This window comes from Chamaea fasciata, unplaced genomic scaffold (genome assembly GCF_029207755.1).
Source record: "Chamaea fasciata isolate MVZ Bird 193981 ecotype frontalis unplaced genomic scaffold, bChaFas1.0.hap1 SCAF_5, whole genome shotgun sequence".
Taxonomy (NCBI): domain Eukaryota; kingdom Metazoa; phylum Chordata; class Aves; order Passeriformes; family Sylviidae; genus Chamaea; species Chamaea fasciata.
The window spans coordinates 45,038,664-45,057,785 of record NW_027094090.1 but is presented as its reverse complement, the minus strand read 5'-3'; the positions used below and the strand labels follow the sequence as shown (position 1 = coordinate 45,057,785).

The following is a 19,122-nucleotide window of genomic DNA, read 5'->3' as shown; positions in this document are numbered from 1 at the left end:
AAGCTTTTTTAAAAAAGCTGCTGAAGACTACCAGTCTGGTGAGCATTTCCTGTCTCTACATGGACAAGAAACTGTGGATCCTTCTCAGTGTCTGCAAACTTCAGAATGTATCATGTGATTTCCCTCTGTAGCCCTGCCAGAAGTCTCTTGCTGCAGTTTGTTCTTTTGAACATTTCCTCTTACATTTTAGCTCTCATTTATTAGCCAATTAAGCAGCGGCTTATCAAGATTATTTTCTTTTCCTTCCCTGTGGTTCCTTGGCAATCTATGCTGCCTTCAGGCCCTGTTTTGGGAAATGCTAAGACTTAGCAGGCAGGAGATGTTGAGGAACATGTATTTGTTTACATGTTTAAGACAGGGCAAATGGGCATACAGGCACTCACAGCAGCTCAGGTGCAACGCCTTGATAAGTGAAAACAAAGTGAAGCAGCTCTTCTAATAAAAGATGTAAAATCAGGTTTGAAATACACAGTCTGCTTGGTAGTAAACAATTCTTTTGCCTTTGGATAGCAAGAATCAAGTTTTTGTTTACCTTTCAAGTAAGTAACTGGATAGTTTGATATGAGAAAAATACAACCTCTTTGCTAGACAAGCCTTGCGGTGGGATACTTGGCAATACACATTTATATCATAAAGGGGTGTGTGTGTGTATATGTATGTATGCACACATATATATTTATAAAGCTTATTCAAACCTCTTAAATTAAGAAATAATTTGTTCATGCTCCTCAATAAAAATTCAAAATGGTTCAATTGAGGAAGATTTAGTAATACTTGTATTCTGAAAACACATGCTCTTTACCTGTGGGAAAGGTTTAAGCACAACTGCTAGATCCCAGTGCTTCCTGAGCTCAAGATCACGCAGTTGTGGAGACAAAGCACATTGGCACGGCAGCTGGAGAGTACATGGTCAGCCCCTACTGCTGAAAGCAGCAAACTTGTTTTGGGGGAAGGCAGACTTAGCCATGACTGTGCCACTCTCCTGTGGGAAAGAGCAAGTAAGGCTCATGTAATGAGGAACATGTGTTCAAGGACCAGTCTTGCTGAGGAGGCAATACCATCTTATAATCAATCATTAAGGAGGGAAGGAAATTCCTGGGAGTGAATGTTCTGAAATCCAGGAAGAAATAGGAGGCCAGGTTGAAATGTAAGCCAAAGCTTCCTGGGAGGAATGTCAGGACAGACATTGCACCAGCCCTAAGAACCCTTCTGTTTATAAGTTTATGACTGAGAATGCACAGCAGCACCTTGGTGTGGATTCCCTCTAGCCTATCATTTCATGAAGTTTAGACAAAGGCCTCAGAACTGAAGGTAAAAAAAGTGGCCAAATTCCTCAGCAGTTGGCAGCAGAATACTGGAGAAGAGCTGAGGGCAGCTAAAAGGGAGAGACAATCAGAGAAAAGGACAGACCTAGTAAAAACTAGAGCTTTCAAAGACACCTGCAGAGTCAATGCACCCAGCTCAGCACTCCTGTGGTCACCCACCTCAGGAGAACCGTTGGCAGAAGTGGTCAAACCAGAAGAGCTTCTCCAGCCCAGGCTCCATCTTTTGCAGTTTGGCCACTAATGTTTAAGTTGCTGTTGGGGATAACTTGCCTGGTGCATTACAGATAGTCCCATAGGTGAGAAACAAACTATAAAACTCTCTCCAATTGGTTTGTGTGGCCTGTGAAAAGCAAAGGTGGGAAGAAAAAAGTTCACGAGTGGGATTGCATATGGCATGGATGCTGCAATAGAGGAAGACAGACAATAAACTCAAAATGCTTGTGAAGCATCTTGTTCCTATTTAGGTTTGACTCAGCACTGTTCTGTGATCACTGCAAGCTTTGCAGACCTCAAGCACACAGGTGCCTGCAGACCACCCGTGAACACCCACACTGGGACATGAAAAACTCGGACTACATCATGCTGAGCAGTGCAGGAACAGCCAAAACGAACTTGTTTAAATTTCACCAGCTGTGCCTTTGGATGAAAGATCTACAAGACAGTTTGTAGATTTCTGGCTTTTATCCCATAATATAGTCAAAACCTTACTACTGAAACACACATATCAAACATTATAAATAGCTTGCATTTGTGGTGCTTCTGTTGAGATCAAATGCATGATTCCCTGTCAGTAATGGCTACTGAAGATATTAAGCACTGACGTTTCTCTGTTTGTTTAGGAATGGACCTTTCTTTAACAGCACAAAGTAACGGAAAAGATTGGTCACTCTCTCTCTTGGAAATCTGAGACTATTTTCAGTTCTCATCCATGCAGCTGGAGAAGGTCAGGAAGCAATCTTTAAATATTAAGATGTGAGCACAAATCAAGCCAACTAATGACACTTATTTTGGAACCATGTAGCAGAGTTGCAGTTATTTTTAAAATGCAACTTTAAAATGTTTTTCAGTAAGCTGCAATTACTTATAAGAGCCAATATACACCAAGAGTGTGGTATAAATTTGAGCTGCTATCCATTATTACTTCTGTTTTGACTGTATGCTCCCCATTATGGTGCCCGTCTTCTGTTTCAGTTCTCAAGTGAGAAAGTCAGTACACAACTCTAGATCTAGTTATTCCTGTTACGAATACATGTAAAAAGAATTTGTGTGTTATTTTAAAATGTGAACCTCTTAAGAGTGGTGGTCAAGGGAGAGTACCATGGGTGTCAGAGGATCCAGAAGGGTGAAATGAGTAAGTAGAAAAAAACATGCACAATAATTTCAGTTTTACTGGCAGTATCATAAACAGCTCCTAGAAACTTTGGGGAATAAGACACAAGTGGTCTTGGGCACCCTAGGCCTCACGAACAACAACAACAACAAAAGGAATCAAAATGAGTGAAGAAAATAATGAATGGCACCATCTTCATTAGGATCGAGGAAGCCAGCTGTAAGTTAAAGCACCGATGCACTTCCAGGCCTATCCATATCCTAAATCACTGAGTGGTTACAAAAGCCAGCCTAGATGAGGGACTGGGATTTCATGGCCATGGAGTGATTTAAGCTGTCACAGAACTGCATCCCCTAAAGCAAATTGTCCATGAGGCCTTTAAGATGTAAAGCTGAGAAGGTATAAGGGTCCAAATATGACGATCACATGAAAGTATTCAAGTTTTGGTCCCATTCAACCCTTTTACAATAAGCCACTTTGTGACAGAGAAACTTTTTCCTTGTCTACTAAACTGCAGTCACTTTTTCAGAATCCTGTGTTCAATTCAGAAAGTGTAACATGGGCTAACAGTGCACTCACCCTGTTGAGCCAAGTTGTGTTCTGACAAGCTGCCAATAACCCGAGCCATGGCAGTTATTGTGAAAGGGGAGGCAGCACATCAGGAACAGTTTCATATCCAGCTGTAGCTCAAGCCAGATTGCTTTATCCATCTACAAAGCAAAGTTCATGGGAGGTAGATTTCACCCCTAGCTATGACTGTGTCTTATCACACACTACCATTACCTCTTATCTGATTTCTGCACTAATTTCCAAGTTGAATAAATCAAATGTATTTTTTAGCATTTAAAATTCAAGGTGGCAAAATAAACACATATACAGGAGGGAATTAAACATTATGAGAAAATGAATAAAACACACCACCAAGCATTTTAAAAATTAGCTACAGAGGCCTTTGGTTTGATCTCTGATATCCATATATCCACTGCCATGTTTCTTGTGTGATAATGTATTTTGCAATACATGCTTATCCATCAGAGACCAAAAAAGCACTGAAAAGTCAAGCTGAAATTTAAACAAGTGTTGTTTAGCATCTTTAGTTTGTGTTAGACCAGGTGGCAGCTGTTGGGAGATCATTTTGTTTTAACAACTTTTTGTTTTGTTAGCAAAGAAAAACATTGTCCAGCCAAATCCTGCTGACAGTGAATAAATATTTCTCCTCCATCAGACCAAATATTTTCATTTGCCATCCTAATAGCTAGGGCCAAAAGATCTGAAGGTATTTTTCTTTCTATATGGACTCAAATGACATTTGAATGGTTTGGTGTTTTATGGGAGGTAATTATTACTCTGTACTCTGGACCGCTGAGGTTAGTCTGGAGTACTGCACCACACTTTGGTCACTATGCACAACTGGAGAGATTTCTAAGGAAAATCAAAGGGCAGAAAACATGACCTCTGCAGAAGGACTGAGGAAAGTGGAAAAATCAAAAAAGTTTATTGACAAATCTTCTCGTGTGTACAAGATGGTAATGATTGATGTAAAGATGACCACATAGTGGACTGGAACTAGGAAAAATTGACCAAACATGAGACTGAGCAAATCTATGGAAAAGGATTCCATCAGAACCTGTTAAGCTGACGTCCACAACCACTAGGTCAAGAAGTCCCTGAGCCACAAATTGCTGAGGAATAGCCTGGAGAAGTACCACTACTCATAGTCTTCCCTCAGCATCTGTTTAGCCCCTGTCACAGACAAGATCCCAGAGCAGCCTGGCCCTTTACACTGACCAAGTGCCATTCTCACACTCTGCTTGCTTTTTCAGATGAGATCGTATGAAATCTGTTAATTCTAAAAAGCAAATAGCCCTGGGAACAAGCCACTTGCAGAACAACAGCCACCCTTCACAAAATAGTTTAAAGAACTAGGGCAGTTTAGTGTACTTGTCCTCTTGTTTGTTAAAAAACAAAACAAAACAAAAAAGGAAAAAAAAGGATAACCTACAAGATTACAAAATTCAGTGTGGGCAAACAACTCCACACAGTCCACCATATAACTGGGTTTTTATTACCAAACAAATTAATGAGAAAGTTACAAATTTTGCACTTCTGATAAATGTAAGGTTTTCAGTACTGTAACAAACAGTCACATGGAGACAGGTGTGCTCGGGACAAAGTCTGAAATCTCAGTAAAACTGGCTACTCTACCAGATTCAATCTTGCATTTAGAAATCTAAGTGCAAGATTCAGTGATGTCCAGCAATCCTCTGCTGGGAGTAAAACTGTCTCATTTCTATGACTGATGGCAGAAGCCTTCACATTTGCAAATCTTGCTTGTAGTTGAGAGAGTCACATTTAATTGCATTTGAAATTTGCTCTATTATCTGTACCTCTCTACATTTGCTTCTATGACACAACCATGTAATTTCTGTCAGGAATACATACACTTAACAAAAGGGACAAGTTGCCTTCTTATCACAGATCTTTGCCTACATTTAAGCCTTTACCTAGATCTTTAGCTGTAAAATGAACCAATATAAAAAGATGTAGTGATAGACTGCAATCCAATCCAAGAAACAAATATTGTCTTTGGAGCGGTTTCCAGGTAGGACAGAAGGAGAAGAAATTATTTAACCCCACATAATTACTTGTTTCTTTACTTCACAGAACTACTAACTGGAAATGGGATAGGGAAAATGCATTTATTGTTAGCTCTGCTCTTCACAAAGGATTTTGGCTGCTGATATTCTTTGTCATAACCCATAATTTAGTATGGACTTCCTGCTAAATGTTTCAAAAAGTTACAAAGCTCTAAGAAGCAAATGTTCTGTTTTCACAAAAATACCTATCTCGGGTAACGAGCCAAAGAACACAGAACAGCACTCAGACCTTGACATGCTCAATATATTAAGACAACTCACTAGAGCTAATGCACACTTTGGTGTGTTCATTAACATTATTTTAAAGGCAGCAATAAATTATGCCAAAAAATGTGTCAGGTTCATGAAGGAACCTACAGCATGTATGTACAGTCATTTCAAACGACATAATTATGAGGAAATCTGGATCATAACAGAGTGTATGACATAGATAGAACCCGGTTATCAAATCAAGAGAAGTCAGGCTTTCTGTGCTGTACACTGTTAGCAATATTTTTCTTCAGGGAGAATAACAAATAAATCAAAATAAATTGCCTCATGGTTGTTTCATACAGGTGATGAGAGGGAGAGAAAACAAGTCAGTCCAGGTGTTCATATGGGCAACTTCTAAGACTGCATTAAATAAGACCATGGAAATCAGTTAAATTGCTTGCAGAAAATCTATTCGTTCAAAGTAGCATCAGGACTTCCTCCAAAAAGTCATCATTTGGTCATAGCCAAAGGCTGTAATTTCACACTACACCATCTTTGCCAAGAGTGTAAATGTGGGCAATCCTGAGTCTCAGGCCAGCAACACAGTACGTGCTGATACAGCTATTTGGAGGTTACTGCTGTTAGTGCATTGCTGTGATAAGAATGGTGAAAACCAAAAACCTAAAAAGGGTGAATTTTTGACCCAGGTGGACTCATGAACTGGTTTATAACACAGCCACAAAACCCCATGTTGACACATCTGCTGGCTGAATATGGACAACTCATGATGGATGGGTTTTTTAAGGCCAGTTTCATTACCAAGACCAGCATGTAATAAAACTAGGCCCCAAGTGAGCTACCTAAGTAGATTCTCCAGGATTCTTACTAAGGACTGCAGCAAAGGAATAAAGAGATAGCAGCTTTTATAAATGAGAGATCTGTCACAGATTTCTGAAGTCAGGCTACTACTGACTTCATCTGAAACTGTAAGCACAGTGATAATTCATATCCTAAATCTGATCATATTTCCAGGTTGGTATCATAGCCATACACACTGTCAACCATGATTTGAATCCCATAGAAAAAGGTCAGGAGTACCCTTTCTGGGATACACAACATCAGACAGTGGAAGAGTTCATGGAAAAATATTAATGGAAGATATATTTAGGCTGTCAAAACAATTAGCTAGGAACAAAAAATATCTGGGCACTTTGTGAACTCGAGGATCTCAAGTCAAGAATGAGGAAGACTTCTTCTTCAGAAGCATGGACAATGCTTCAAACATAATCTATCCAAAGCAGCTGTTCTAGACTTCGTAAAAAAATTGCTTACCACAGAGAAAATAAAAGTGTTCCATCATCTTAGCCTAATCTTTATTTACAGAAGAATATACTCTACCACTAAGAGGAGGCTTATCTTCTGAATACACTATGAAAAGGATCAGATTTTTATTCTACAACCTCCTCAAGACATCAACCACTCAGCTTCCAGTCACTGACACAAAATAAAGGGCACAGAACACAGTGTTACTGGTCAATGAAAAACAGCAAAACTCTTCCCAAAACCTGTGTGTGAAGGAGAAGACAGGCATTATACAGTGAAAGAACACTGTAAGTCATACTCCCTTCTCTATCAGTTGGTATTTCCCTCTTTACCATCTGTGAAAAGGTCCACATATTTCACAGTGTTCATGCAAAATCACTAATAGAGGCCAGGGAGTTGAAAGGACACACTTTTTTTTCTGACATGCCATCAAGAGTTCCACCCTAATCTGCTGACCTGCGTTACCTTCCCCACTTCCCATGACACCATCCTAGGAAAGATATTGCTCTGTACCACCAGCATCTAAAAACCCCTTTGCTCTATAGAATCTGCAAAACCTAGTAAATACTCTAAGTAACCGATGCAGTGTTTTGTCCTGGAAGGGTATCCAGGTCCAAGTAGAGTATTCCACACAAAGAAGAGATGCTCTTGCCATTACAGACATGTGAGCTTTGCTTCATTTTGTGTAAGAGAGCAAAAGAGAGGGCAATGAAACCATTAACCAGTTCCTCTGTGAGGTAAGCATCAGTTTCCTGCTCCTTGTAACACCACCACAGAGAAAAATGCAACTTGCATAACCTCATACCAAACATCCAGACTTCATCATCACTTAATTAAGTTACCAGAAAAAAAACACACAACTGTAGATCTCTCTTGGATTCTTAATCCCACAGGTTAAAGTTGTGATCTAAGGAAAAGTGAAAGAACTATAGTGAAAAGCAAATACGGTGTTCAAGCAAAATACTGCATGTTGTTAAGATAATTTCCTTTAAGAAAATTGCTTCAGGACGTAAGCAAAAATGTACAATCAATCATTATATCAAATCAAACAATTACATTAAGGTTCAGTTTACAAAAGGTTAACAAACAATTAATAGCTGGCTTCATGAATAGGTGTTTACTTCTCATCTCTGTCAATCCAACAGATAATTTCTAGCTGTCTATAGTACTTTCTACTGGTGTGCTTATAACCTTCCCTGAAATTTACTTACAACACATTTCTCTAACATGAATTACAACTTATAGAAATCATTTATTAACCCTTCATAAAATTCTAAATAAACCTTAATATGAAGCATGACTAACTTTATACTATTTCAGCCCCATACCCCAGGACACAAATACTAGCTCTTTCAAGTTTTTATTTAAAATTCTACATTTTAGCTGGGTGCCACATCACTAGTCGCAGAATCACAAATGCCTATCGTGGCTTAGCCAACACACTGCAGACACAAGTGAAACAAAAGTGGCGGGGGAAGATCACAGGGAACAGTTCAGGTTCTTCCAAAAGAAATGTCCTGGCATTTTTGTTGGAACAAACACTGATACCATGACAAAAGAATCAGAGAGCAAAAAAACCGGAGTCTGTTGTAAATCAAAACATTGTTTTTCCTTCTTTTTAGAAACAAAAAACTACAATATGTCATAATATAAATAAATAAAAAACCAGAAAACACAAAGGTAAATTCCAACCCCCATCACTAGGATCTTAAAAAGGGAACAGCCATCTATTTCTCGGATGCAGCCTAAACTTCTCTTACCTGCAAACTTTCAATATACTTAGAAGTCCTATTTAGTGTATCAGTCTTAGGGAACATGATGTATTATATTTAGGTCTCTTTTTTTTTTTTTTCCATCCAGTATTTTCAGCTTCAACCCCCCCCTTAGTTTTTTTCTATCAAACTGCGTGCTGTTGATTTAATGAAGTTCAGCTCAGACTTATACTTTTCCTTCACTTTGAGAGCCTCCCTTCATTTTCACAGTTCTCCACAAGGTCTTCATTCTCCTGTGTCTTTTCTTCCTCCTCCTCCTCCTCCCCATCATCTCCAAAAGTCTCTTCCTGCATTGTAGTAAAAGTGAAAGACCTGGCAGCAACTTGTGCAGCCAGACCAGATGTGAAGTTGAAATCTGTTGATATGTGGAGCTGGGCCAGCCTATCCTTGATTTTTGAATGTAATGCATCCTTAGAGGGAGGCTGTGAAGCCTCTACTCCATCCACACTGCTTGGCTTGAGTTCTTCAGCATCCCCTTCACACTGATAATACGTTCTTTCTTCAGCCCCTGTAGAAACATCTTTATCTGCAGTACTGTCTTTGTTTTTCTCCATCTCAGCATCTTCATACAAATATTCTGTCCTGCTTTCGTCAGCAGCATTCACTTCTGGACTAGAGTCTTTTTCTTCAGATTTATCACAACTTTGGCTGCAGTCCTGCTTTTCTGTATCTGAATTCATATGTGATTCCACATTATTTAGTAGCTTCAATGGTTCTACAGGAGACAAGGGTTTCACTGCAGCTTAAAAAGGGGGAAAAAATTAAATGATAACTAAAAGCAAGCTGCTATATATAAGTAATTTATTTGCCTGAAAAGATGCAAGATTGTAAGAGTGAGAATTACTGAAAAAACCCCAAAGCAACAGAAACACAACCCACAACAAAACGTAAAATAAGTGTTTTCTAATCACAAAGTTGAAGTGAAATGTGACAGCTACTTGTAACTATTCCTTAAAATCTGTGACACGAAGAGACAGCACAAAATTGATGGTGTTTAAAGCCAATATCAAACACAAAGGCTGTGTTCAGTGTTAAAGCAAAACCCACGTAAAACTACCGTACTGCACACAGATTTAACTGTCTTCTTGTGAACAACAGTTTACCTAATCCACTAAAGACAGCTGGTACGTGAAAAAGTCCTTATAGGCAATATCTGATCTCATACACCACAACATACAAATACAACACATATCCACACAGTCAGGTCGGGTGTCCTCACAAATGAAGAGTGGTTTAATTTAGCCTCTCTTGAAGTTAGTAGCAGCAGCCAGTCCCATTGCCTGCAACGGGATGCTTGCCAGAAAGTCTCTCCTCCCAGTGTTAAGGGTTAGTGTAACTCGGTACAATCACTCCTTGAAGAACAGACGTCTCTCATTTTAAGAAAACGATATAATGTCCATTTCCAAGTAACAGATTCCCTAAACTGCAGCAGCTCCATTATAGTAGCAGCACGAATATAAATGAGAGAGGCAACAGCAGATTCCCAAGTTGCATTTCCCTTTCTAATTCCATTCTGACTTTACTCCTGTAAGCAGAGATGAAAATAACTCTGGGAAATACAATGACTTTTCATGGGAAACAAAATCTATGGTATTGGGATTTTTCAACCTCATCCTATTTCAGTAATATTCACTTTAGCTAGCTGAAGGCAGGCACATCATTACGGTAGTCATATTTATAATTATTGTTATTAGTACACTGAAAGACTGTGGCATTGAATGAGTATTGTACTGTTTTTGTTTAAAACCTTATATACCAAAGGAGCACTGCACCAGACTTGTCTCAGTTGTTTATGGAGCAGTTCTTTCCCTGTCTCATAAAAAAATATGCTTCTACTTATTTCTGCCCATTTGCTGGAAGAGACAGGAATATGCATGGTAATCTCATCATTTGGGAGCAAACTTCTTGCCTACTTCCTCCAAAGAATACTTTGAAAGGCAAAATTTCTCAGAAAATAAACAGATATTTGAGATTGGTAGCTGGCCAATTTGTGGAATTGATTTGAATTAATAAACAGGATGAAATTCATCAGTTTTGATAGCATGGGTTTCTAAATCTGATAAATAGGTATATAACAACTGTTGTATGGACAAGGTGGGAGAAGGGGAAACAGGGAGACAACAGGGAGAAGGGGATACAACACAACCACTGACAGAATGACTTTTTTGCAGAGGAGAGGTTAGGGAAAGGCTAGAAGTGATTTTGCAGCAGAAGAAAGTTGTTTTACAGTGTTTGACAAATGGAAATGAAGCTAGTAAAAACTTAGCAGACCTTTTCAAAAGCACTTCCATGTAGTAGCTCAACAGGAAGCCAAAGGACCAGAAACATAAGCTTACCTACACTCCCATGAACTACTTACTCCCCAGACTGTAAGAAGTATTACCATGGTACTGGGCCTTGGAAAACGTGCTTTAGCCTAGTGTTCTGCTATGATGATATTTTTTCTTCTGGAATCCAACCTGTCATCTCCAACTGACTTCATGTTGTGTTCTTAAGACATATCAACTTGTTTGGAGCTGACCTCTTATGTGGAAACCCTTCCCAGCCCCTCCTTAAAGAAACCAAAAACCCTCATGTCTTCGTTAGGACAAGTCAGAATGGCAAGCTGGATGCCTTGCCTAACAGATTAAAGCCTTGGAATATTTCTGGATCTTTTTCCACAATAATCAAAAGACAGGAAAACACAGGATTTCTGGAATCTGATTGTCCTGTAACAGCAAGATTCAAGAGGACTATGGAAAAGTGGCATCATGGCCATCCATTGGCCAACGGGACAAGAATATGAACCTTTCTGGATTTCAATCTTTAAGATAAGGCAAGTCAGAAATGTGGAAAGTGCAGATCACATAAATGTCTCTTTAAAAACTGATCTGTGTATAGATAAACTAAACCATAATATGCCAGAGTCTATGATATTGTATTTACTGACTTGTGTTTCTTTTGCAGAAATACTGAAGGATTTCCTTAAAAACCAGTAGAAGATGTTATATCTGATAAACATATCAGTCTGTCAGATTAGACACATACAATCTGAGCCAAAAGGAGACAATATTAATTACTTTCATAAATTGCCCTCATGTTTTTCAGGTGTGTACAGGATGGCAATAATCAATGATTAGTTAGTCCTATGCAGCTGGAGAAAATCATACTTTATTCCCTCCTCACCCTTTTATCTCTAATCCTAAACCAATGTAGTACCTATACATGGAAAGGAAAAGGAACCAACATGAGCCACAAAGGCTTTCTGGTGAGCTGTTACTGCAAACTACAGGAATCAGCTGACTTCTTCCAGCTATGGCCCCAGATAGCCTGAGGATATGCTGATATGGACAAGTATCAGCTGCTTAGGTAAGGAAATATCCTAGGCAAGTCCTCCTGACAAAAACTCTTTCTGCAAGAGCTTCACTAGGTCTGTCAAGATTTGAACTAGATGTAGGATCTCTTCTTCCTCCAACAGTTAGGAAAGGAAGATTTGAAGAAATTTATGTGAAGAGTTGTACGGTGTCGTATCTAACACAAGAGGGATAACACAAAAATCCTACTCCTGAGCAAACTCTGGTGCAATTTGATGTCTCAGGGGTTTTTAAAACAACTAGAAGAGAAATCAGTACCAATGGTCAAGTGATCTCTTTTACCACAGTTGTACCTTAATGGATATAAAGAAAATTGTTAAGAATGGATATTTTTGATGGTTTGATGTCAAAAGAGACAGTATCATAAATAGTTATGGTCTTTGTGTTCCTAGTAAATTACTGAGAAGTTGCTATCCATGGTCATTTTTCTGGTAGACACTATCAGAGGCAGAATCCTTGGATATGGTGCCAGACTTGAGGGTTGTTTTTCGGAACATAGAACATGAAACCTTCTGGAAAGCTTTTCCTAACCTGTCTTTAGGAGGAAGAAATGAAAACAAGGAAAAGACAAACTCCTGCCAATTTTAAAGACAGTAAATCAAATAGCTCAAGCAGTGAGAGGAATCAAGTTGTAACAGACAAACTGTCTTGTTGAGGCAAGAGAAATTTTCATATTTCTGTTTTCAAGTGCAAGTGGATGGAGCTACCCAGCTCAGAGTTACTAAAGGCTAGTTGGAAAGAACTCTTCTTCTAAGATGGTTGGGGGTGGGGAGGGTGGGGTTGTGAACAGAGTCTGTATTCACTCTCATAGAAAGAAAAGCTGGTTTTATTATTTTATTTCTCTAACATTTCAAAGTCTAGCTCTTCACTTTAACCTATATACTTCTGTATGTCCGAGATAATTTTCTGCTGGTTTCTTTAAATTCTGAAAAGTAATGTATTTATGCACCCTGATAAAAATTCATATTTACTGGAGAGCCATGAAAGAGTCAGTTCAATCTGCATGGTTTATATCCAGACAGCTTTCTTTATGCTGTCTTACTATTTTTGTGTGTTTAATATCTTAGCTCAGTGTTTTGTTTAAAGCCAAATTCCCACTTCTATGAGTTCATTTCAATATATAGTAAAATGATTGCCAAAATATAAAGATATGGAATGGCAACTAAGACCACACAGCTCTATCAAAGACACTACTACAGCTAAGCACTGTCTGAATTCTAACACAGTCAGAAATTCATGGCAAACAAACACCTATGTTTTCTAAGGAAGGAATTAATTTTCAAAAGAAATGCTTACCATGTTCACTGAATAGTAGCTGTTTCCACTTCTGCCTTTCAATTTCTGAAGCTTTGAATCCCAGTACCGATTTCAATTCTTGTAACACCCTCTTAGATTCCTGTCTCTCTCGCTCTTGCCTCTCTCTTTCTTCTTGGGAGAAGCAGTAAAAATCTTCCCTTTTGTATTCATTTTCTGTATCTGAATAATCAACATATGCTTCCAGTTCCTAAAGAAAGAAAGAAAGAAAGGAAGAAACAAAGGAAGAAACTCTTGATCTTCACTGTCAGGGTGGTTTTAATCCTACACTCTGATTCATGATCAAGTGATGCCCACACAAGCCAACCACAGTAATAGGAAGGAGCCCTATTTGAGCAGGGCCGGTGGACCTGACACTGCTCTTGGTGATATCTGTATGATTTTTGAGCAAGTCCACTCATTAACGAGATTTCCCTTCATACACAAATTGGATCAAGTGATAGAACTTGAAAATAGGAGATCATTTCTCCATAATTAGAGGTGGAAATAAGCAGTGCTGGTGTGGGTTATTTGTTGTTTTGTTTTTTTTTTTTTAATTTACACTGCAACCAATTCTTGGTAGTCTGGCATTTTGCTAATTTAACTTACATAAATCCTTATTAAGAAGATATAGAGAATAGCAAATTTCTCTTCCAATTTTAAATATATTGGATTACAAGCATAAAAAAACAGAGCAGCATTTATGTTGTAACAAATTTTCAATAAACTAATTAGTCACAGCTTTTTGATGTGGAAAAACATCTAGAGAGAATACATGTGGAGGAGAAGCAAGGGAAGGACAGAGCAGAGCATGGGTGTTCACTGTGCTTTCAGAATGCATCTGCCACTCAGTTCTGGGATGGAGGAGGCCCACCTCTCTTCAAGACAGCCCAACCATCACCCAGGAGTTCCTCGAACAACACAAAATTGTTCAGTGTTACAGTAAAAAGATATCCAAAAATGAAGAGACTAAGCAAACTGAAGGCAGGATGGTTTGTGCTTGAGCTTGTCACTTTTGCAGCTGTGTCAGTTTATCCAGCAAAAGTAGGACTATTTCATATACTGCCTTTTAGCAATTCTCACTTTTTATTACTCTGACTTGTGTTGCTGCTCTCCTTTGGTCACTCATTTCTAATGACATACATGAGAATTGAATACTAGTGCTCTTTTTTCCAGGATGGGGAATACCTCCCCATGGAACAGCAAAAGGAATGTACATAATTTTTTTTCTACAAGTCCAATTTTGAAGTGGCACTGGCCACTTACTTGTCTGTCTCAGCAAGACAACAAGGTCACTGCACAAGCAACTGAAAAAAAGAATGGATACAGCAAAGAATCCCCAATTATTATTTTAAATGTATTTTAAATGATCCTTTTTTTTTTTTTTTTTACCTGCTCTTCAGGGATTGGATCTTTGTTTTCTATGTATATGGCAGGCTGTGTTAAAGGTACTGTAGTATGCTGTAGGTTGTCACAGGAAACTTCAATTTTGCCTTTAGGGGAAAGAAAAAAAGGGATTTAAAAAAAGAAAAGTGAGTATTGAATGATGTTCCTGACTCAGTCAGGCAGGGTCCAGGTATTTTCGTAAGCAGGATTTGCACACATGAAAAAAATGGTGAGAAGGCCGGTTAGGTTACACAGAAACACTGTTAGAGAGCGCTTAAGTAACTTGGATGTTTTGATGGAAGCTGGGTCCAACAGAATTGTGCTGAAACACTTTAACTAACAAATCTCAGAAATTTCATAGACTTTGAAAACCTGCAGATGGCAAGGAAAATCAGTAAAACCAGAGAAGAGACTTTGTTCAGAAGTTTAAAAAAATGAATAGGTAAAACAGCTTCAAAAAGCTTGAAAATATTGGAAGAAATAATGAAGGAAAGTTCACAGGAAGATATCTGTGAGGTATCAAGGAGACAAGCAACAGCCAGTGTGGATTTGTTGAAAATAGAAGATGTTAATTTTTCCATGCAGTAACAGGTCTTGTGTACAGAAAGAACCAAAGACAATCCTGCATTTTGTTTTAAGTGGGACTTTTGACATGATGTCATGACATCCTTATAAGCAAAATGTAAAGGCCAGGAAAAGTTGCTATTAGGTGCACAGAACAGCCTCTTGGATCATCACAGCATGGTTATCATTTTCAGACCAGAATACATTGAGTGAGGATTTGTCTCACGTCCAATACTCTCCAATATTTCCAATGGGTGAAAGAGAAGTGTCGTATCTCACTAAATCTGCTGATTTGGGGATAATCTGCAAGAACACTGAAGGGCACCACTAGAATAAAAAATAATATTGGAAAATCAGACACACAACCCAGGTAGAAATGGATTTCAGACCCAGCAGTTTGGTGACAGTGGCTGCAAATTTTTGTGCTTTGGAATAGCCAAGTGGGCAAGTATGTCACAACTGACTGGGGAGCACCACTGAGAAAGAGGTGAGGAGCCTCACAGTCAACTCTACTCCACTGCAAGCAAAAAGCCAAACTGCAAACTAGAGCATACAAGCAACAGCACTGACTCTTAGACACATGAAATAACATTTCCACTCTGGTACTGATTGAGCTGTGGATGGAACATTGTGCCCAGTCTGGGACCCCTTCATTCAGTAACACAGTGGGCCAACTAGAGGGAATATAGAGGAAAACATTGCAAATTATAAGAGGACTAAATAAAGTATAGTCATCGGGGAAGAGGTGAAGCATAGGGAGTCATGTCGAGAAGACAGAAAGAAACATAATAATCATCTTTGAGAACATAAGAGCCATCAAGAGGAAATGGATTTCCATTGTGGGTGGATAAGAAGTACGACTTTTAAATTGCATCAAGAGGTACTTCTATTCAGTAATAACATTTTACTGGTAATGGAATTAAGTGCTGGAACAGATGTCTGGAAATATGGTAAAATGTCTCCTAAAAAAAGAGTGTTTTTTAGGAACAGGTAAACAACATTTACTCACAAATACTAATTTACCCTTGAGAAGGGAAATGGGTTAAATGACCTTGCCAAGCCCCACCAACCCTATTTTCCGTTTCTAATCTATATACTGAATGCTTAAGGGATGGTGAGATTACAGCAGAGTATCATGGCCTTGCTCTTACAAATATCTACAGAAGTTGTGTGTATTTGCAAAGACAGAGACAGTTTAAAAGGAAAAAGGATGGAATTTAAACAGTTTGAGGGCCATTGTTTCAAAGATCATTAACACAATGCTGTAACTAGCCATAAAGAGTACTCCATTCTGTAATATTAACAGTAGACTACATGCTTATATTGTTGAAGCTTTAAGTGGTAAATTTTATCAGTGATGAAAAAATGTGAAAGAATAAAGAGAAGAAGCTGAAAGTTCTAGGAAATGAGCAGAGATGATAGATAGGTCCATCACTGCCCAAGAAATTTAAGTAGAGGTGAATTCCCATCAATATGCTAAAGCCCCACTTGTTCTGAGGCTCTGCTCTGTACCAGACAGGATCAATGAGTAAAGGCACTAATTCTAGAAATACACCAAATCATGTAAAGGAAGAAGCCAAACTGCATTCCCTGAAGGAACCATATGCTAAAATATAAGACACATGCTGGTACCACCAACGACAGGCTGACAGGAGGGTGAGAGTGTTCAGTCTGTTACCCTGAAAGGCTTTGCTCTGGCTGTTTCATATACCTGTAAGAAACCAGCTCCGACATCCAATGATTCAGGGCAAAAAGCATGTTCTGCTTGTTGAAGGGGACTCACCTCTTTATATAGATGCTCTACTGGCTGAACTAGTTAGTTGAACTAAACATCTATTGCAGCAAAAGTGCTCAGCATCCACTTAGACACAATGCTCTAAGCCCATGGGGGCTCTTGAAACAGCTCTTGTCAAAAGATTGATTTAGTTTTGGATAATAATGCATAAACATAAAAGCTGTGCTGAGCTGCTATATTAATTCAACAGGAAGGTATCTTCTCCCAAAGAGTTTTCAGAAAATATTGGGAAAAAAAAGGAGACAATTTATTGAAGTAATTTACATAACATGACTGACAGACCAGCTGTTAAAATTTGTAGGAAGGCAGCAAAAGAATTGAACTTGATTTCACATACAGCTTGACAAGTTCAATTCACAAAAGCTGGATGGCTTAGAAATATATCAGGAAAGCCAAATGTTGTCAGATAAAAATTGTTTTCAATGACCAAAATAATTTCAAGTAGCTCCTGTGGAGTAGTTCAGTAAACTTGTTGCAAAATAGAGGTTCAATCCCAGCACATTTACAGGAAAGCCAGTGGGCAATAGTGAAAGATTATTTTATTTTTTATTTCCCACGCAATCCCTTCCTTCTAGATTACACACAAGGTTATTTTTGTACTGAACTTTAAAGGGAAGCAAGTTATAATAAAAGGCCTGCTGTGAAATTTATACACAAAGTAAAAATAAAACTAAAATAACTAAAAATACTATGGTGTGTACTCTAGAAAGAACTTTTAAGTAAAGGAGAAAAAAGATCAGTGGAACTGCAGGTTGTGGAGGGCATCAACAAAACACAACAGGTCAGCACATGCAGATGTATCAGGCTACATCTAATATCCTCCCAGGCTGTTTTATGCAGCACTGAGGGGGAAGCTGTAAGACTGCACTAGCAGGCAAAGTACAGGAGTTTATGTCACGTCTGGTCTTGCACAGAGCCTGCAAGAAGCCTCCCAGTGCTGCCAGTTCTGATGTAAGCATGAACAAGGTTGGCCTGCCTGCCTCTAGGCACACAGCAATATTTATCCATCTACTGGATATTCCACCCATACATCGTTAAGAGCACAGTGCACTTCAGATTGGGTTTTCTGTAGGTAACTTGCTGATACCCCAAGTTCCCCCCCAATTTTCCTAGTGCAGTCTCCATTACCAGCATTTTTCAGATGCTGGGCTGTGCCTCCCTAGGACAGTAAAAATTCTCCTGGAAAAAAGAAAGATTAGAAATTACAGGTTTAATTCCATGTCAGGAGAGCCTAAATTCACTTCAGTTATTTAAGCTGGTTATGCTTCACAAGAACAGCATGGCCAGTACAGATCCCTAAGGAGAGGGACAACAAACAAAATGCTGGGATATGCTGCTCACCAAGACTTTTAAGAACACCAAAGATTAGCTCACTCTCTTTGAGAGAGGAAGTAAATGGGTATTATGTGCTCAACATGTCCTCCATGATTTAAAATGTTCCAGAAAATGTGATTGTCAATAAAGTTTCACGACAATGCCATTATCATTTCAATCACTGGCATAATTTTAATGCAGTAAATAAACGAAGATCTTGAGGGCGATTCATTAAAATCCTACCCCTTCAGAGGTGATTCACCAAAAAGGCAAAAAGCCATCATCAGTCTACACTTGAAAATGTAACCATTGGAATCCGCAGGTCTAATGGACTGAGTTAAAATGTTTGCATTTTTTGCTGAAACAAAAGCTTCAAGGCCCTCACAGTGAAAAAGTGTGATTTAAAGACACAGTTTTACAAAGTGTATGGTTCTAAGACCTTCTTCAACTAAAATTCTGATACACAGGCTGAACACTGTCACTGATCCATCTGACCATTTCATCTCTGAAGTACATCCCAGTAGCTGCTCAGTCTCTCACATTTACCTTTTTTGTTTGGGTTTCTTCCACTCATTTTTTCCACCTGAGAAATGGCTTCTTCCCAGCAGCTGTTGCTTGCCTGGATATGAGGCTGAATAAACTTTAGTTTTTGTTCCAGAACCTGATGGGCTTCTGTTGTCAACTCGGTTGTCTCCTTAGTGCTAACAAGCTTTTCAAGTTCATCCTCAAGAATTATTACCCTAAGTGATGACACAAACAGCAGTAAGTAATAATAAATATTTGACTTCATCATTCTTTCAAGTATTTAATGTAATATA

General features: G+C 38.7%; 1 protein-coding gene across 3 annotated transcripts in view; it reads right to left on the bottom strand.

Moving 5' to 3' along the window:
• Positions 1-2,440: 2,440 nt before the first annotated feature.
• The window catches only part of VEZT (vezatin, adherens junctions transmembrane protein), a 55,665-nt gene continuing 38,983 nt past the window's right edge, over positions 2,441-19,122 (bottom strand). For 2 of the 3 annotated variants that reach the window (XM_066183397.1, XM_066183398.1), the window contains exons 9-12: positions 18,851-19,044; positions 14,638-14,738; positions 13,249-13,456; positions 9,377-10,124 (exon numbers count right to left, since the gene is read on the bottom strand). In XM_066183397.1, the coding sequence (XP_066039494.1) occupies positions 10,102-10,124; positions 13,249-13,456; positions 14,638-14,738; positions 18,851-19,044 (526 nt within the window). In that variant the 3' untranslated portion in view covers positions 9,377-10,101. Of the gene's footprint in view, positions 9,342-9,376; positions 10,125-13,248; positions 13,457-14,637; positions 14,739-18,850; positions 19,045-19,122 lie in introns of those variants that run through there. The other variant, XM_066183396.1, reaches the window with a different exon arrangement.